Source organism: Vipera ursinii (assembly GCF_947247035.1).
Source record: "Vipera ursinii genome assembly, chromosome: 1".
NCBI lineage: Eukaryota > Metazoa > Chordata > Lepidosauria > Squamata > Viperidae > Vipera > Vipera ursinii.
The window spans coordinates 357893264-357911732 of NC_139512.1; the positions used below are offsets into that span (position 1 = coordinate 357893264).

At 48.5% G+C, this 18469-nt stretch overlaps 1 protein-coding gene across 1 annotated transcript in view; it reads left to right on the top strand.

Annotated features, from left to right (window-relative positions):
• The window catches only part of LOC310650878 (unconventional myosin-XVIIIa-like), a gene marked incomplete at its 3' end in the record, with an annotated part of 79132 nt that extends 61561 nt beyond the window's left edge, over window positions 1-17571 (top strand). Inside the window, exons 3-6 of the mRNA XM_083379687.1 lie at window positions 8901-8957; window positions 15245-15916; window positions 17366-17437; window positions 17509-17571. Of these exons, the coding sequence (XP_083235813.1) occupies window positions 8901-8957; window positions 15245-15916; window positions 17366-17437; window positions 17509-17571 (864 nt within the window). The remainder of the gene's footprint in view (window positions 1-8900; window positions 8958-15244; window positions 15917-17365; window positions 17438-17508) is intronic.
• Window positions 17572-18469: the final 898 nt, after the last annotated feature.

Genomic DNA, 18469 nt, shown 5'->3' on the forward strand with positions numbered 1-18469 from the left:
GCCTGCAGCCATGGCCTTTTCATCGCGGTTTGCCTTCTGGGAGCAAAAGGGAAGTCCTGTGGCTATGCTTGTGGGGGCTGCTCGTGTTCACACACACCCCCCCTTTTTTTTTTCCTTGCACACTTTTGGCACGTTGCGGTGAGCCCAGGGGAGCATGCAAAAGGGGGAAGGGGCCGGGTTTTGCCCACTTTTAGCCCCAGCCGACATTGACGCCAGGCGGCACCTGACCCACTGCAACTCTGGATTATGTCTGTCAACAGCTGGGGGGGGGGGAGGGGGGGCTCTGATCAGCCTTGGATCCCAGTCTGAGGTCGCTGGGGTGGGGGGGATCGTCCTCCCCTTTTTTCTTGCAGCCCCCCCCCCCCCCCCCCGACTCTGCTGGGCAAACGGGCAGCCCTTCTTCCCTCCAATGCTTTTCAGCGTCTCCCTCTGGGATAATCATTAGCCACCTTGCACGCAAGTCAGTTTCTTTACTAACTGCACCAATGGTTTGAATGACTTGAGTTGTGCGGAAGCATGGGGACTCTGTGCCTGGATTAGGGGTTGTGTTGTTGTTGTTGTTTTTCCCGAGATGGGGTGGAGAGATTTCTTCACCCAGGGCTTTGGCACCAGTCGTCGTGTAGGTCCCCACGGCGACTCCCAGGGTTTGGTGACGTGGGGTGGTGGTCTTCAGCACTTGTAGAAGAGATGCTGGGCACCGTTGCAGGGGTGTCTGGGGGTCCACCTGTGGATCTCTGCTTAGAGTGATCTTTCGTCCTTTGCACCATTGGGGCAGCGTTCCTTGGCTCCAGGGCATGGACCGAGCGCAGGTCATCTTCAGGGTTGACATAAGATCTCCTGCCTTGGGCAAGGGGTTGGACTGGAAGACCTCCAAGGTCCCTCCCAGTGCTAGGATTCTGCTTCTGTTCTCCTCCTCCTCCTCCACCACCACCTTACCCTCTCCACTCTATTCCATTCCATTCTGTTTAGTAGTTGTACTCAAAGAGAGAAAAGCAACCTGGAATTAAGGAGAAGCTTCCTGACAGTGAGGACAATTGGCCAGTGGAACTCCTTGCCTCCAGAAGCTGTGGGCGCTCCATCAGTGGAGTTTTTACGAAGAGGCTAGACCAGGGGGTAGGCAACCTTGGCTCATGGACTTCAACTCCCAGAATTCCTTAGCCAGCATGGCTCAGCTTAGGAAACTCTCCCTTTCCTCTCAGCGTGCCTGGCTGAGGAATTCTGGGAGTTGAAGTCCACCAGTCATAAAAGAGCCCAGGTTGCCCACCCCTGGACTAGACAGTCATCTCTCTGAGATGGTTCTTAAGCAGGGGGCTGGACTAGAACACCTCCAAGGCCCCTTCCAGCCCTATTCTGTTCTTACGTTAATTCTGTTCTATTCCGTTCTATTCTTATTTTATTTCTAGTTCTAGTTCTATTCTATTATCATTACTCCTGTTCTGTTCTGTTCTGTTCTATTTCTATTCTATTATCATTACTCTACTTCTATTCTGTTTTGTTCTGTTCCATATTTTCTGTTCTGTTCTGTTCTTACTTTAATTCTATTCTGTTCTGTTGTGTTCCATATTTTCTATTCTCTTCTGTTCTGTTCTGTTCTTACTTTAATTCTATTCTGTTCTGTTGTGTTCCATATTTTCTATTCTGTTCTGTTCTGTTCTTACTTTAATTCTATTCTATTCTATTCTGTTCTTATTTTAATTATATTTCCATTTCTATTCTATTATCATTACCTTTGTTCAGGCTAGTGCTGAGGCTGATCGCGGAGGGGAGGAGCGGGGGTCGGCTGCTTCTGGGGCTCCAGGGCCAGTCGTGGGATTACCTATTCCCACGACGATAGGGAATGGCAGCAGGTGTAGGAACAGAGGGCCGTATCGGTCTCAGGGAAGGCCTCTCCGCTGCTTACAAGCGGTGAGGCACTCCGACCCTCTGGTTCCGCCCCGAGGTCCCGGGAGTGAGGATGTGCAGCCTCCTGAGCTCCGGCTGGTGTATTTGAATGCCAGGTCGGTCGTTAACAAGGCCCCTCTCGTCCGAGACTTGGTCGAGGGGGAGCAGGCTGACCTGGCTTGCATCACGGAGACTTGGTTGGGCCCAGAGGGCGGGATTCCTCTGGTTGATCTTTGCCCACCAGGTTTCCGGGTGCTGCACCGGCCTCGGGCTCAGGGTAGGGGTGGGGGTGTGGCTGTTGTTATGAGGGAGACCTTGTGTCCGCGGGAGGCCACCGTTCCGCAGATAGTCGGGTGTGAGTCTCTCTTTTTGAGATGCGGCCCTGGTGCGCAGTTGGGCTTGCTGCTGGTGTACCTTTCGCCTAGTCACGCAGCAGCAGCCCTGCCTGAGCTGCTCGATGCCCTCTCTGGGCTGGTGGTTGAGTTCCCGAAACTTATAGTTTTGGGGGACTTCAACCTACCATCTCTGGGAGGATCATCTGAGTTGGCTCGGGAGTTCATGGCTTCCATGACGGCCATGGACCTGACGCAAGTAATTTCGGGACCGACTCATGAGGGAGGCCACACCCTTGACCTTGTTTTCTTGTCTGGATGGTGGTTAGATGATCTTGGTGGGGGCTCTCCAATTATCATGCCCCTGTCATGGACCGATCATCATCTCCTGCGGCTGGTCTTCCGTTTTGCCACCCCCCGCCGTGGGTGTTTGGAACCACTCAAATGGTACCGCCCCAGACGCTTAATGGATCCCCAAAGGTTCCAGGCGGCGCTGGGGTCCCCACCTGCCTCCCTTGCTCACAGCTCGGCCGAGACCTTAGTGGAAGCCTGGGAAAGGACGGCCACTGAGGCCCTTGACCGAGTTGTACCCCTGCGGCCCCTGACCCGGTGCAGATCCCGTCGAGCTCCATGGTTCTCTGCGGAGCTCCGGGAGATGAAGCGTCGGAGACGGGGCCTAGAGAGCGGTTGGAGGTCCAGCCGATCCGAACCCGACCGATTGCGACTAAGAGCCTATATTAGGTCTTATCTCGCTGCAATTAGGGAGGCGAGGTCCAACCACTTCGCCACCCTTATTGCGTCCGCAGATAATCGCCCGGCTGCCCTGTTTAGGGTGACTTGCTCCGTCCTTAATCAGGAGGTGAGGGAGGATCCCTTGCAGGGACGTGCCGAGGAGTTTAACCAACATCTGTCGGACAAAATCGCTCGGATTCGGACCGGTCTGGACTCTGACTGGGCAGAGTCTGACGATCAGGACACGGGTGGTCTTGTCGATATCACCTGGGAGGAGTTTGATTCTGTGACTCCGGAGGAAGTGGACAGGATCATGGGGAGGCTGAGCACCACCACATGTTTACTGGACCCGTGCCCTTCCTGGCTGGTTTATGCAGCCCGGGAGAGGACACGCAGCTGGTTCCAGGCAGTTATATCGGCTTCTTTGAGTGAGGGTATCTTCCCCGCCGTCTTGAAGGAGGCGGTGGTGAGGCCCCTCCTCAAGAAGCCTGCCCTGGACCCGGCTGTATTGAACAACTTTCGTCCTGTCTCCAACCTTTGCTTTCTTGCGAAGGTTGTTGAGAGTGTGGTGGCGCATCAGCTCCCTCTGGTCCTGGATGAAGCGGATTATCTAGATCCGTACCAATCGGGTTTCAGGCCCGGGCACAGCACGGAGACGGCATTGGTCGCGCTGGTGAATGATCTCTGGAGGGCTCGGGACAGGGGGCATTCCTCTGTCCTAGTCCTATTAGACCTCTCGGCGGCTTTCGATACCATCGACCATGGTATCTTGCTGCGGCGTCTCAGGGGATTGGGAGTGGGAGGCACAGTTTTACAGTGGTTCTCCTCCTATCTCTTGGGACGTTCGCAGTCGGTGTTGGCAGGGGGGCAGAGGTCGACCGCGAGGTCTCTCATTTGTGGAGTTCCTCAGGGGTCGGTCCTCTCGCCTCTCCTGTTCAACATCTACATGAAGCCGCTGGGTGAGATCATTCGTGGCTTTGGAGTTGGGTATCATCAGTATGCTGATGATACCCAACTTTTCTTTTCGACCCCAAACCACCCCAGTGATGCCCTCAACGTGATGTCCCGTTGCCTGGAGGCGGTTCGGGTCTGGATGGGGAGGAACAGACTCCAACTCAACCCCGACAAGACTGAGTGGCTTTGCATACCTTCATCCCGGGTTTATTCGGACATTCCACCTCTGGCTATGGGGGGTGAACTATTACCCCCCGTAGATAGGGCTCGCAACTTGGGGGTCCTCCTAGATTCACGGCTCACCTTGGAAGACCATATAGGAGCTGTGACTAGGGGGGCCTTCGCACAGGTTCGCCTGGTGCGTCAGTTGCGGCCCTATCTTAGCCGGGATGATCTATGCACGGTCACTCATGCGCTCGTGTCCTCTCGTCTGGACTACTGCAACGCTCTCTACATGGGGCTGCCCTTGAGGACCACCCGGAAGCTCCAACTGGTACAGAATGCAGCCGCGAGAGTGGTGTTGGGAGTCTCCCGATACTCCCACGTTACACCTCTGCTCCGTGAGCTGCATTGGTTGCCAGTTGTCTTCCGGGTGAGATTCAAGGTACTGGTAACGGTGTTCAAAGCACTCCATGGCATGGGGCCGGAGTACCTCAGGGAACATCTGCTGCCGGCATCAAGCTCCCTGCGCCCTGTGCGTTCCCACAGAGAGGGCCTCCTCAGGGTGCCACCGATCAGAGAATGTCGATTGGTGGCCCCCAGGGGGAGAGCCTTCTCTGTGGGCGCTCCGGAGCTGTGGAATCAGCTACCGGTAGAGCTCCGGATGGCGCCCGATCTTCGCTCCTTTCGTCGCGATCTTAAGACATTTCTGTTTGTACAAGCTGGCCTAGCCTGATGGGGATTGCTGGGGTTGTTTTATCTTTGGTCTTTTAATTTTTCTTGGGGTTTTTAGCACTGTATTTCCATTGTTTTTAACTAGGGCAATTGTTTAATCTTTTTTAATGTTTGTATTTGCTATTTTATTCTGCCCTGTGAACCGCCCTGAGTCCTCAGGGAGAAGGGCGGTATATAAATGTTATTAAATTAAATTAAATTAAATTAAAATTACTCTACTTCTATTCTATTTTATTCTAATATTATTCTATTCTATTCTGTATTTTATTATTCTATTCTGTATTTTATTATTCTGTTCTATTCTATTCTATTCTATTCTATTCTATTCTATTCTATTCTATTCTATTCTATTCTATTCCATATTTTCTATTCTATTCTGTTCTGTTCTGTTCTATTTCTATTCTATTATCATTACTCTACTTCTATTTCTGTTATCATTAATTCTATTCTATTCTGTTCTGTTCTGTTCTATTCTATTCTTCATTCCTTCTATTCTATTCTATTCTATTCTATTCTATTCTATTCTATTCTATTCTATTCTATTCTATTCTATTCTATTCTATTCTATTCTATTCTATTCTATTCCATTCCATTCCATTCCATTCCATGTTTTCTATTCTATTCTATTCTATTCTATTCTATTCTATTCTATTCTATTCTATTCTATTCTATTCTATTCTATTCTATTCCATCCCATAATTCTATTCTATTCTATTCTATTCTATTCTATTCTATTCTATTCTATTCTATTCCATATTTTCTATTCTATTCTGTTCTGTTCTGTTCTATTTCTATTCTATTATCATTACTCTACTTCTATTTCTGTTATCATTAATTCTATTCTATTCTGTTCTGTTCTGTTCTATTCTATTCTTCATTCCTTCTATTCTATTCTATTCTATTCTATTCTATTCTATTCTATTCTATTCTATTCTATTCTATTCTATTCTATTCTATTCTATTCCATTCCATTCCATTCCATTCCATTCCATTCCATTTCATGTTTTCTATTCTATTCTATTCTATTCTATTCTATTCTATTCTATTCTATTCTATTCTATTCTATTCTATTCTATTCTATTCCATCCCATAATTCTATTCTATTCTATTCTATTCTATTCTATTCTATTCTATTCTATTCTATTCTATTCTATTCTATTCTATTCTATTCTATTCTATTCTATTCCATTCCATTCCATTCCATTCCATTCCATTCCATGTTTTCTATTCTATTCTATTCTATTCTATTCTATTCTATTCTATTCTATTCTATTCTATTCTATTCTATTCTATTCTATTCTATTCTATTCTATTCTATTCTATTCCCCTGTATCCTCTGGACATTCCCCTGCGTAATTTTATGTCAAATGCCTGGGGTTTGATAATTTTAACAGCTGCAGAAACAACAACAAAAAAAACAAAAAAAACAAGCCTAGAAAGAAAAAATCGGAAGAGTGTGTGGTAACAGCTTTTCGGCTCACACGTTGTATGAAAAGCGTTTGTGAGCGTCTCCTGCCAGCTGTTCCTCCCGATGTTTGGAAAACCATTAAGATCCCTTGTTCCAAGCGGACAATTGAGGTGAAGAAAACAGAACAGCAAAATAAAAACTCAAAACCCACGTTGGTCTGTATTCATAAAACATTGTTTTCCAACCGTGGCCACTTTAAGATGGGTGGACTTCAATTCCCAGAATTCCCCAGCCACCACAGTCCACCCCTTTTAAAGCATGGCTGGCTGGGGGATTCTGGGAGTGGAAGCCCACCCCTCTTAAAGCAGGTTGGCTGGGGGATTCTGGGAGTGGAAGCCCAGCCATCTTAAAGCAGGCACGCTGGGGGATTCTGGGGAGATGACGTCCTTCCCTCTTAAAGCAGGCTGGCTGGGGGATTCTGGGAGTGGAAGTCCTCCCCTCTTAAAGAATGTTGGCTGGGGAATTCTGGGAGTGGACGTCCTCCCATCTTAAAGCAGGCTGGCTGGGGGATTCTGGGAGTGGAAGTCCAGCCATCTTAAAGCAAGCTGGCTGGGGGATTCTGGAAGTCCGCTCCTCTTAAAGCATGCAGGCTGGGGAATTCTGGGAGATGACGTCCTCCCCTCTTAAAGCAGGCTGGCTGGGGGATTCTGGGAGTGGACGTCCTCCCATCTTAAAGCAGGCTGGCTGGGGGATTCTGGGAGTGGAAGTCTTCCCATCTTAAAGCAGGCTGGCTGGGGGATTCTGGGAGTGGACGTCCTCCCATCTTAAAGCAGGCTGGCTGGGGGATTCTGGGAGTGGAAGTCTTCCCATCTTAAAGCAGGCTGGCTGGGGGATTCTTGGAGTGGAAGCCCACCCCTCTTAAAGCAGGCTGGCTGGGGGATTCTGGGAGTGGACGTCCACCCCTCTTAAAGCAGGCTGGCTGGGGGATTCTGGGAGTGGAAGTCCAGCCATCTTAAAGCAAGCTGGCTGGGGGATTCTGGAAGTCTGCTCCTCTTAAAGCATGCAGGCTGGGGAATTCTGGGAGATGACGTCCTCCCCTCTTAAAGCAGGCTGGCTGGGGGATTCTGGGAGTGGACGTCCTCCCATCTTAAAGCAGGCTGGCTGGGGGATTCTGGGAGTGGAAGTCTTCCCATCTTAAAGCAGGCTGGCTGGGGGATTCTGGGAGTGGAAGCCCACCCCTCTTAAAGCAGGCTGGCTGGGGGATTCTGGGAGTGGACGTCCACCCCTCTTAAAGTGGCCAAGGTTGAGAAACAATGTCCTAAAAGCTTTAAATAAAATATTTTTCGGTAGTCAGGAAGTCTATCAGTCTCCTGTAATAAGCTGCTGTGCACTCAGTTAATGCTCGATTTATGACCTTAATTGAGTGGGATATTCCTGTTGCTAAGCGAAACATTTGTTAAGTGAAATTTGCCCATTTTACCACCTCTCTTGCCACCGTTGTTTAGGGAATCCCTGCAGTTGTTAAGTTGGTCACCTGGTCGTTAAGTGAATCCGGCTTCCCCCATTGACTTTGCTGGTCAGACGGTCGCAGAAGGGGATCACGTGACACCCCCTCACCCCCACCCGGGACACTGCGACCGTCATAAGTGTGAATCAGTGGCCAAGTGTCTGAATTTTGATAACGAGACCACCGGGATACCGCAACGTTGCTGAGGAATTCTGGGAGTTGAAGTCCCCAAGTCATCAAAGAGCCACGTTTGAAGACCCCTCTACTCAAATACCTATACAGGGGTAGTTCTCGACTTACGAGCGGTCAGTTAGCGGCCATTCAGAGTTTCGACAGACCTCTCCCGGGCTACTTATTTGAGGCTCTGATGGCTGTGCCCCCATCCCGATCCCCACCCCACCCCAAAGTCATGTGATCACCTAAAGACGACCCAGTTGCCAAGCACCCAACGTTGGATCACGTGAACGTGGAGATGCCGCAACGGTCATAAGTGTGAAAAATCGGTCCTAAGTCCCTTTTTCCCCCCAGTGCTGTTGCAACTCTGAACAGCCACTAGATCAGGGGTCGGCAACCTCGGCTCTTTTATGACTCGTGGACTTCAACTCCCAGAATTCCTGAGCCAGCTATGCTGGCTCAGGAATTCTGGGAGTTGAAGTCCACGAGTCATAAAAGAGCCGAGGTTGCCGACCCCTGCACTAGATGAACGGATGTAAGTCGAGAACTTCCTGTACCGCGGGGCGGGGGTGTGGAGCCATTATTGGCCAAACAGCCGAACAAACCAGGATTGCAAAGCCAGATTTTTTCCTTCAAATCCAGCTGTGAATCCAGCTGTGGCCGGCTTAAGTTTTTCTTCCTGCTCAAATCCCCTGGCCCGCTTTTCTTTCGTGGAGACCCCCGGGTAGGTGGGCTTTAGCTCAAATGGCTGCAAATTGGATCTAGCAGCGGTTGTTAAAGTGGGGGACCCCCAGGTGGCAAACGTATTCTCCCCCCCCCCCAGCTGCCAGTTAAACCCTCAATATGCTGCATGCTAAGCAGGGAACACAAACACGCTTGGGATGTAGAAGCGGGAAAGCCTGGTGTTTGTGTGTGTGTGTGTGTCTTTGTGCACGTGTGTGCATGCGTGCAGCTCTTAACACACTCCTGACGTGCTCAAGCGAAACCTTGCCTCTTCTCTCCTCCCCCTCCCCCCCAGGTGAAGGACGAAGACAAAGTTTTAGCCGTGAAAAAAACTGGGAAAGAAGAGGGTCCCGTAAGTGAATTTGTGTCTAAGTGTGACTTTAGCCCAATTTAGGCCAGCCTGTAGGTCACAATAAGTCGGGGGTCAGGCGGGCCCTGGCCAGGTGTGATTTTAGACACACAAGGAGTTGGTCTCCGGTGCAGAAGCTGTCAGCATATATGCAGAACAACATCATCATCATCATAACAACAGCGACAACAACAACAATAAGGAGAATAAGGATAAGGATGATAATAACAGCAACAACAATAACCACAACAGTAACAATAAGAATATGGATAAGGATGATAATAATAATAATAATGACAATAAGGATAATAATAAGGATGATAATAATAATGACAATAAGAATAATGATAAGAATGATAACAATAATGACAAGGATAATGATAAGGATGATAACAACAATAAAAATAATAAGGATGATAATGACAATAAAGATGATGCTAACAATAACAACAATAACAATAAGGATGATAATAATGACAGTAAGGATAATGATAAGGATGATAATGATAAGAATAAGGATAATAAGAATAATGACAAATAAGAATAATGATAATGATAACAATAATGACAAGGATAATGATAAGGATGATAACAACAATAACAATAATAAGGATGATAATGACTAAAGATGATGATAATAACAGCAATAACAATAATAAGAGGATGATAATGACAATAAGGATGATAATGATAAGAATAAGGATAATAATAATGACAATAAGGATAATCATAAGGATGATAATGACGAATAATAAGGATAAGAATGATAATGTCAATAAGGATAATGATAAGGATGATAATAACAGCAATAACAATAATAGGATGATAATGACAAGGATAATGATAAGGATGATAAGAATGATAAGGATAATAATGACAAGGATAATGATAAGGATGATAATAAACAATAACAACTAATAATGACAATAAGGATAATAACCAATAATAATTTATTTTTATTTATTTAATTTATATACCGCCCTTCTCTCAAGAGACTCAGGGCGGTTAACAGGGCAATACGTAAAAGACAGATACAAAAGTTAAAATTATTAAAACATGATTAAACAATGCCCATAGTACAAATTTAAAATTAAAGTCATAATAACAAACCCGCCCCATCCCATCAGGCCAGGCCCGCTTCCTTAAAGAGATGGGTTTTAAGGTCGCGCCGGAAGGAGCGGAGGTCGGGCGCCATCCGGAGCTCTACCGGAAGATGGTTCCATAAGTCCGGTGCACCCACAGAGAACGCCCTCCCCCTGGGGGCCACCAGTCGGCATTCTTTGACCGGCGGCACCCTGAGGAGGCCCTCTCTGTGGGATCGTACTGGGCGGAGGGAAGTTGACGCCGGCTGCAGGTGCTCCCCAAGGTATTCTGGACCCATGCCATGGAGGGCTTTGTAGGTCATTACCAACACCTTGAACCTCACCCGGAAGACAACTGGCAACCAATGCAGCTCGCGGAGCAAAGGTGTAACACGGGAGTATCGGGAGACCCCCGACACAACTCTCGCGGCTGCATTCTGTGCCAGCTGGAGCCTCCGAGTGGTCTTCAAGGGTAGCCCCATGTAGAGAGCGTTGCAGTAATCAAGACGAGAGGTCACGAGCGCATGAGTGACCGTGCACAAGGCATCCCGGTCTAGATAGGGCCGCAACTGGCGCACCAGGCGAACCTGGGCGAACGCCCCCCTAGTTACAGCTACAATATGATCTTCTAAAGAGAGCTGTGAATCTAGGAGGACTCCCAAGTTGCGAGCCCTATCTACAGGAGGTAATGACTCACCCCCCATAATGAGGGGTGGAATATCCTGAATATCCCGGGATGCCGGTACGCACAGCCACTCCGTCTTGTCGGGGTTGAGACGAAGCCTGTTCCTCCCCATCCAGACCCGGACCGCCTCCAGGCACCGGGACATCACGTCGAGGGCATCACGTCGAGGGCATCACTGGGGTGGTTTGGGGTCGAAATGAAAAGCATACTGATGATACCCAACTCCAAAACCACGAATGATCTCACCCAGCGGTTTCATGTAGATGTTGAACAGAAGGGGCGAGAGGACCGACCCCTGAGGGACTCCATAATGACAAGGATGATAATAAACAACAATAATAATGACAAGGATAAGGATAACAACAGCAATAATAATGACAATAAAGATAATTACCAATAATAACAACAGTTACAGTAATAGTAATGTCAAGGACCCCTCCGGTCCTTGACCGCATTCTTAAGCGACCACTGTTCAGTTATTAAGTGAAACAATGGCTTTCTGTGGCAGGGGACCCCAATTCTGTGGCACCGGGCCCCGACACGCCAAAAACTGGTCCACACAAACAAGCAAAGTCCCCTCCGCGGGATGCAGGCGTCACACGAACCACGGAAAATACACTTTCCATGGAACCGGTCTCCAGTGCCCGAAAACTTGAGGGGCGCTGTTTTTTGGCGGTGTTTTTCCCGAAAATCAATAATAAATACCAGTTTGCGGCAAAAAAAATGTCCTAAAACCCAGTCCCACGGCTGCGGGACGCTGTAATTGGCTGTAAATGCAGGCTGGTTTACCCGGTGCCCAAGAAGTGACGTGAGGATAATGGCCGGAATTTTGAAACTGGCTCCGGAGAAGCTCCAGCGAGGCTAGTCAGAACTTTGAACGGTCACTAAGGGATGGGTCATAAGTTGAGGACTACATGTAAGGGGCTTCCTGGCTGCGGTTTGATAGTTTTTTTTAGCTAGGGTAGAGTCTGGGGGAGCCACCTGGGGGGGGTTCTTAGGCCATGCCGATCTGGGGTCTAAGCCTTGGAAGGTCCTTGCGGGGTGGGGGGAGGGGTGCTTTGTGGTTTCAACTACTTGTAACACATTTAGGGGAGGGGTCCTTGGGGCTCTCCGAGGTGGGTGGTTTTCTTGGAGCTGTGGAGGAGGGGAAGGACGAGGAGGAGAACTGTGGGGTCCTGGGTGCCCTCTGACCTTGGTTGTTTTCTTGCAGATGTTTCGTGACCCAGCTAGGTAGCATCATCAGGGCTAGAAGTGGGGGGAGAGGAGGAAGAGGAGGACTGTGGGGTCCTGGGTGGTCTCTGAGCTTGGTTGGTTTCCTGCCAGACATTCCGTGACCCAACTAGGGAACATCATCAGGGCTAAAAGAGGGGAGGGGGTTGTGGAGTGGAGAAGAGGAGGAGGAGGGGAAGAAGGCCAGGAGGGGGAGGAATGTGGGGACCTTGGTGCTCTCTGAGCTGGGTGATTTCCTTGCAGACGTTTCATGCCCCAACTAGGGAACATCAGCAGGGCTAGAAGGGAGGGGGCTTTGTGGAGAGGAGGAGGAGGAGGAGGAGGAAGAGGAGGGGGAGGACTGTGGGATCCTTGGTGCCCTCTGAGCTGGGTGGTTTTCTTGCAGACGTTTCATGACCCAACTAGGGAACATCATCAGGGCTGGAAGGGAGGAGGAGGAGGAGGAGGACTGTGGGGTCCTGGGTGCCCTCTGAGCTTGGTAATTGGCTTGTAGACGTTTCATGACCCAGCTAGGGAACCTCCTCAGGGCTGGAAGGGCGGGGATGTTGTTCTCTGTTTATAGGCATGTGTCTTGCCCTCTCAGTGTTGCTCTGAGTCTCGTTTACTTCTGGGTCGTTCCTTGATTAGGCTGTTGTTTGCTGTATATCAACAGGGAGGAAACCCCACTCCTTTCCAGGACTGATGACGTTCCCTAGTTGGGTCATGAAACGTCCGCAAGAAAACCACCCAGCTCAGGGAGCACCATGGACCCCACAGTCCTCCTCCTCTTCCTCCTCCTCCTCCTCCTCCTCCCTTCTAGCACTGAAGATGTTCCCTAGTTGGGTCCTGAAACATCTGCAAGAAAACCGCCCAGCTCAGAGAGCACCAAGGACCCCACAGTCCTCCTCCTCCTCCTCCTCCTCCTCCTCCTCCTCCTCCTCCTCCTCCTCCTCCCTTCTAGCACTGATGATGTTCCCTAGCTGGGTCATGAAACATCTGCAAGGAAGCAACCCAGCGGAGAGAGCACCAAGGACCCCAGTCTTCCTTCCTTCCTTCCTTCCTTCCTTCCTTCCTTCCTTCCTTCCTTCCTTCCTTCCTTCCTTCCTTCCTCCCTCCCTCCCTCCCTCCCTCCCTCCCTCCCTCCCTTCTTCTCTTCTCTTCTCTTCTCTTCTCTTCTCTTCTCTTCTCTTCTCTTCTCTTCTCTTCTCTTCTCTCACTGATAATGGGTCATGAAACGTCTGCAAGAAAACCGCCCAGCTCAGAGAGCACAAAAGATTCCCACAGTCCTCCTCCTCCTCCTCCCCCCCTTTTTTATTGAAAAGTATTATACTTTTTTTTAAAAAAAGAAAAGCTCCCTCCCCCTCCCCTCCCCTCTCCCCCCCCCTCCGACTTCCCAGAGCTGAATACAGGGTATGAACTTTACAAACTTAAACTAAAATATGCTAACATACAAAAATAAAACATTAAATTCTATCGCACTTTAACTCTCCGTAAACATAACAAATAACTAATAATAAATCGTATAAAACCACTACTTATTCAAATGCTAAATGAAACTTTTTAGTCCCATATTTGTTCTGAATATATTCGATCCATCTTCTCCATTCCACAATATATCTCTGTTGCGATTGATCTTTCAAATACGCTGAAATCTTTGCCATTTCCCGCCAAGTTGGAAACTTTCAAAGTCCATTCTTCTATAGTAGGCAGTTCCTCCTCCTTCCAATATTGTGCTACTAAAAGTCTTGCTGCTGTAATTAAATTCAACATCATTTATTTATTTATTTATTTATTTATTTATTTATTTATTTATTTATTTATTTATTTATTTATTTATTTGTTATTGGGACTTATATGCCGCCCTATCTCCCGAAGGACTCAGGGCGGCTAAGAACAATAACATATAATAAATACAGAAGTTAAGATAAAATTAAAATTAAAGGCCTCTGTACAATAAATTAAAATTAATATTAAAATAAATAAAAAATTAGAGTTAAAAATTAAAAACATAATTAAATACGTTGCATCCTCACAGCCACACCTCCAACATTTAGGCTGGCAGTTCGGATACGTACTTGCTAATTTTTTGGGGTCTAAGTGCCACCTATAAAACATTTTATAAAAATTCTCTCTTTAAGTTTTGAGCCTGTGTAAATTTTACGTTTCTGACCCAAATCTTTTCCCAAGTATCCATTGTTATAACTTCCTGAAAATTCTGGGCCCACTTTATCATACAATCTTTGACAAATTTCGTTTCTGAGTCAATTTCTATCAGTGCATTATATATCCTTTTTATATGTGCTTGACCTTGATCTCTAATTTGCTTTACCAAATTCCCATCAGTTATCGAAAAAACAACTTTCTGATCTTCTTTCCACCTTGCTTGTAACTGCCCATACTGAAACCAAGTTTGTACAATCTTTTCTTCTTTTAAAATATTATATGGCTTTAATTGCCATACATTCCTTTCCATCCTTAAAATTTCTTTGTATGTAATCACATCATGTTTAAATCCAACATTTATATTTTCTATTGCATGCTTAGGTATTGCCCAAATTGGTATTTTGTAATTTAACTTATGTCTATATTTTTTTCCATACTCGCAACAGAGCATACCTTAATGTATGTATCTTAAACACATTATCCACCTTCTTATCATACAACATTTATTTATTTATTTATTTATTTATTTATTTATTTATTTATTTATTTATTTATTTATTTATTACATTTTTATACCGCCCTTCTCCCGAAGGACTCAGGGCGGTGTACAGGGCAATAAATATAAAAAACGGAATACAAAAGTTAAAAAACAATTAAATAATTATGCCCAAATTTAAAACAGAATTAAAACATATTAAAACCCCAACCCTAACCCATCAAACCAGGTCAGATTGCTCGAAATAAATATGCATGCCAACCAAATAACAAATCATAACCCTTGAGATTTAATAGCCCTTATAGCACTGATGACGTTCCCTAGTTGGGTCACAAAACGGCTGCCAGTATTTATTTATTTGTTTATTTATTTATTTATTTATTTATTTATTTATTTATTTATTTATTTATTTATTTATTTATGGGATTTATATCCCGCCCTATCTCCCGAGGGACTCAGGGCGGCTAACAACAACAGAACTTAAAGGTCACTGTACAGTAAATTAAAAATAAAAATTTGAAGTAAATTAAAATAAATTAAAGAATAGAGTTAGAGTTGTAAACAGTAACTCCCCCCGTAGCTCAAGAGAGCCCCCAGCACCCTACACTTGAACCCTGACCTACGGATCTCCCCTTCTGTGTCTTTGTGACTCTAGTCAGACTCCCCGGTCGCAGAAACGGAAGCGTCCCGCCATCTCCAGAGCCCCGAGCCCCCCAAACGCTCGTTGCAGGCGAAGAGTCCGGACCCCCAGATCAACGGGGAGGCCCAGCCATCCAGCCACGCTGTGAACGGCCTGGAGGGGCCCCCCGCAGCCGTCTCGGAGCCTCCGCCCGGCAACCCCGGCGAGGACGCCCACGGCCTCTCCCGAACGAAAGCGGCCCAGGCTGTGCGCAGCCTGGTGCACAAAGCGCTTCCTGGGGACGATGCTAAAGGCGCCAAGGAGCCCCCCAAGCCTCCCCGGGGACCCCAGCCGGGCAAAAAGCAGGAGAAGGCCCCCCGCAGGCTCCTCTCCCCACCCCCCCACCTGCTGTCTCCCCCTCCTCGGCCCTCGGCGGCCCCGAAGACCCAGCCCAAGGAGGCGGCCCTGAAGGATGACCTCTCCGTGGGGCTGAAAAGCCTGATGTCCAGGGCCAAGAGCCGGGAGCACCGGCCCCACTCCCGGCAGCAGCAGCGGGGGAAGAAAGAGGAGGCGCCCCCCCCTGAGAAGACGCAGCCCCCACCCCTTCCGGAAGGGAAGCCCTCCGAAGCCCAGAGCCCCCCGGAGGCTCAGCCACCGTCCGAAGGCCTGGCAAAGCCACCCGCCCAGGAAGCCGGTCCTGCCAGCCAGGTACCAGGGTGCACGGCACGGGCTTTCGGGTGGGCTTGGGGAGCGGGGCAACGAACCCCCCCTAGCCCCCTTGGCATGTGATTTGTCCTTCCTTTAGGGCGCGGGTGGGGAACCATGGGCCTTGGAGGACTAGTGGAATCGGCTCCCAGAATCCTGGACTTCGGCTCCCAAAATTCCCGAGCCGGCCATGGACTTCGGCTCCCAGAATTCCCGAGCTGGCCATGGGCTTTGGCTCCCAGAAGTACCGAGCCAGCCATGGACTTCGGCTTCCAGAATTCCCGAGCTAGGCATGGACTTCATCTCCCAGAATTTCCGGGCTAGGCATGGACTTCATCTCCCAGAATTTCTGAGCCAGGCATGAGCTTTGGCTTCCAGAATTCCCGAGCCAGCCACGGACTTCAGCTCCCAGAATTCCCGAGCTAGGCATGGACGTCAACTCCCAGAATTTCCGGGCTAGGCATGGACTTCGTCTCCCAGAATTCCCGAGCCAGCCACGGACTTCAGCTCCCAGAATTCCCGAGCCAGCCACGGACTTCAGCTCCCAGAATTCCCGAGCTAGGCATGGACGTCAACTCCCAGAATTTCCGGGCTAGGCATGGACTTCGTCTACCAGAATTTCTGAGCCAGGCATGGGCTTTGGCTCCCAGAATTCCCGAGCTGGCCATGGACTTCAGCTCCCAGAATTCCCGAGCCAGCCACGGACTTCAGCTCCCAGAATTCCTGATTCGGCCATGCTCAGCCATGCTGGCTCAGGAATTCTGGGAGTTGAAGTCCACAAGTCCTCCAAGGCCCCTGGTTCCCCACTCCTGCTTTAGGGAGACAGGTGACGGGTGTGATTGACAGGTAGGTTCCCCATGCATGCTGCTCTTTTGCTGTGCCAAAGCCCTGTCGAGCGTGCCCACTTCTCTCCCTCGGCATTTGCCCCCCGTGCCAGCTCCAGTGGGTGGCCCTTTTAGTTAAAGTCCCGGCAGTCCTCGGCTTACGGCCACACCTGAGCCCAAAAGTCTTCGCTGCGAAGCAAGACGCTTGCTAAGGGCGTTTTGCCCCCTTGTACGACCTTTCCTCCCGCAGTCGTTAAGTGAGTTGCTGAATTTTGATGGTGCGTCCACGGGGATGCTGCAACGGTCCTTTTTCCCACTGCTGTTGTAACTTTGAACGGTCGCTAAACGAATAGCTGTAAGTCAGCCTGTAGTGGGGATACGGGACTCTTTGCGCAGGGCTTGCCGAGGGCTTGCTAAATGTCCGCACCGCAACATCTGCTCCCCTCCTTCCACACAGCACGTGAAGGGAGTGTGCACTGAGCTTTTCCGTGCAAGTGTTCACAATGGGTGTGCACGTGTGTGTGTGTGTGAGCACAGCTGCATGTAGGCTGCATCCCGCCCACCCCCGGGCCTCTCGAGGCGTAATTTGACTCGAATTTGCTTCTTTCTGTCCATGGCTCCTTCCAAGGAGACGTCCCCATCCGCCCAGCCCGAAGACGAGCCGCCACCTTCCCCGGCCGCTGGAGAGGTGCCTAAGCAGGTGTGTTGTGGGTGCGAAATGCAGCGTATAGAAAGACTTTTGCGGCTGTTTTGTGCGCCTTGCCCTCGCAGGCTGAGAGTTGCGCTCAGGCTGGCCGGAGGTTTCACCAGTGCTGGTGGGATTCAAATAGGTGACCAGCCGGTTCTCTGTCTGGATCTGCCGCTTCCGGAAGTCCGTTCTGGGCCTGGGCCGGAAAAAATTAGCTACCGGTTCTGTCAAAGTGGTGCCAATTGGCTGAATCCCACCACTGGATTTGATAGATTAGATCAGATAGATAGATAGATAGATAGATAGATAGATAGATAGATAGATAGATAGATAGATAGACAGACAGACAGACAGACAGACAGACAGATGATAGGTAAAGATAGATTTAATTTAATTTAATTTAATAATATTTCTATACCGCCCTTCTCCCGAAGGACTCAGGGCGGTGAACAGGGCAAGAATAAAAATAATTTAATTTAATTTAATTTAATATTTGCATTTGTATACCGCCCTTTCCCTGAGGACTCAGGGCGGTTTACAGGGAATTAAAAATCAAAACATACAAAAGTTAAAACCAATTAAAAAGCATTAAATCACCCTGTACATTAAAACCCCAGTTAAAATTTTCTCCTCAGCCTGGGCCCGAGAGCTCAAAGAGCCAGGTCTTCAGGCCCCGGCGGAATGATCGGAGGTCGGGAGCAGTCCTCAACTCTACCGGCAGCAGGATTACAAAAGTTAAAAAATGATTAAATAAATGCCCATATACTAAAATACATCTTAAACCCCAATAAAATAACAATAACAACCCCCCCCCCCAATCCCCTCATCAGGCCAGGCCAGCTTGTTCAAAAAAGTATGTTTTTAGCTCGCGGCGAATGGAGCGAAGGTCGGGCGCCGTCCGGAGCTCAACCGGTAGCTGATTCCATAGCTCCGGAGCGCCCACAGAGAAGGATCTACCCCTGGGAGATAGATAGATAGATAGATAGATAGATAGATAGATAGATAGATAGATAGATCTGAGAGAGAGAGAGAGAGGAAGAGAGA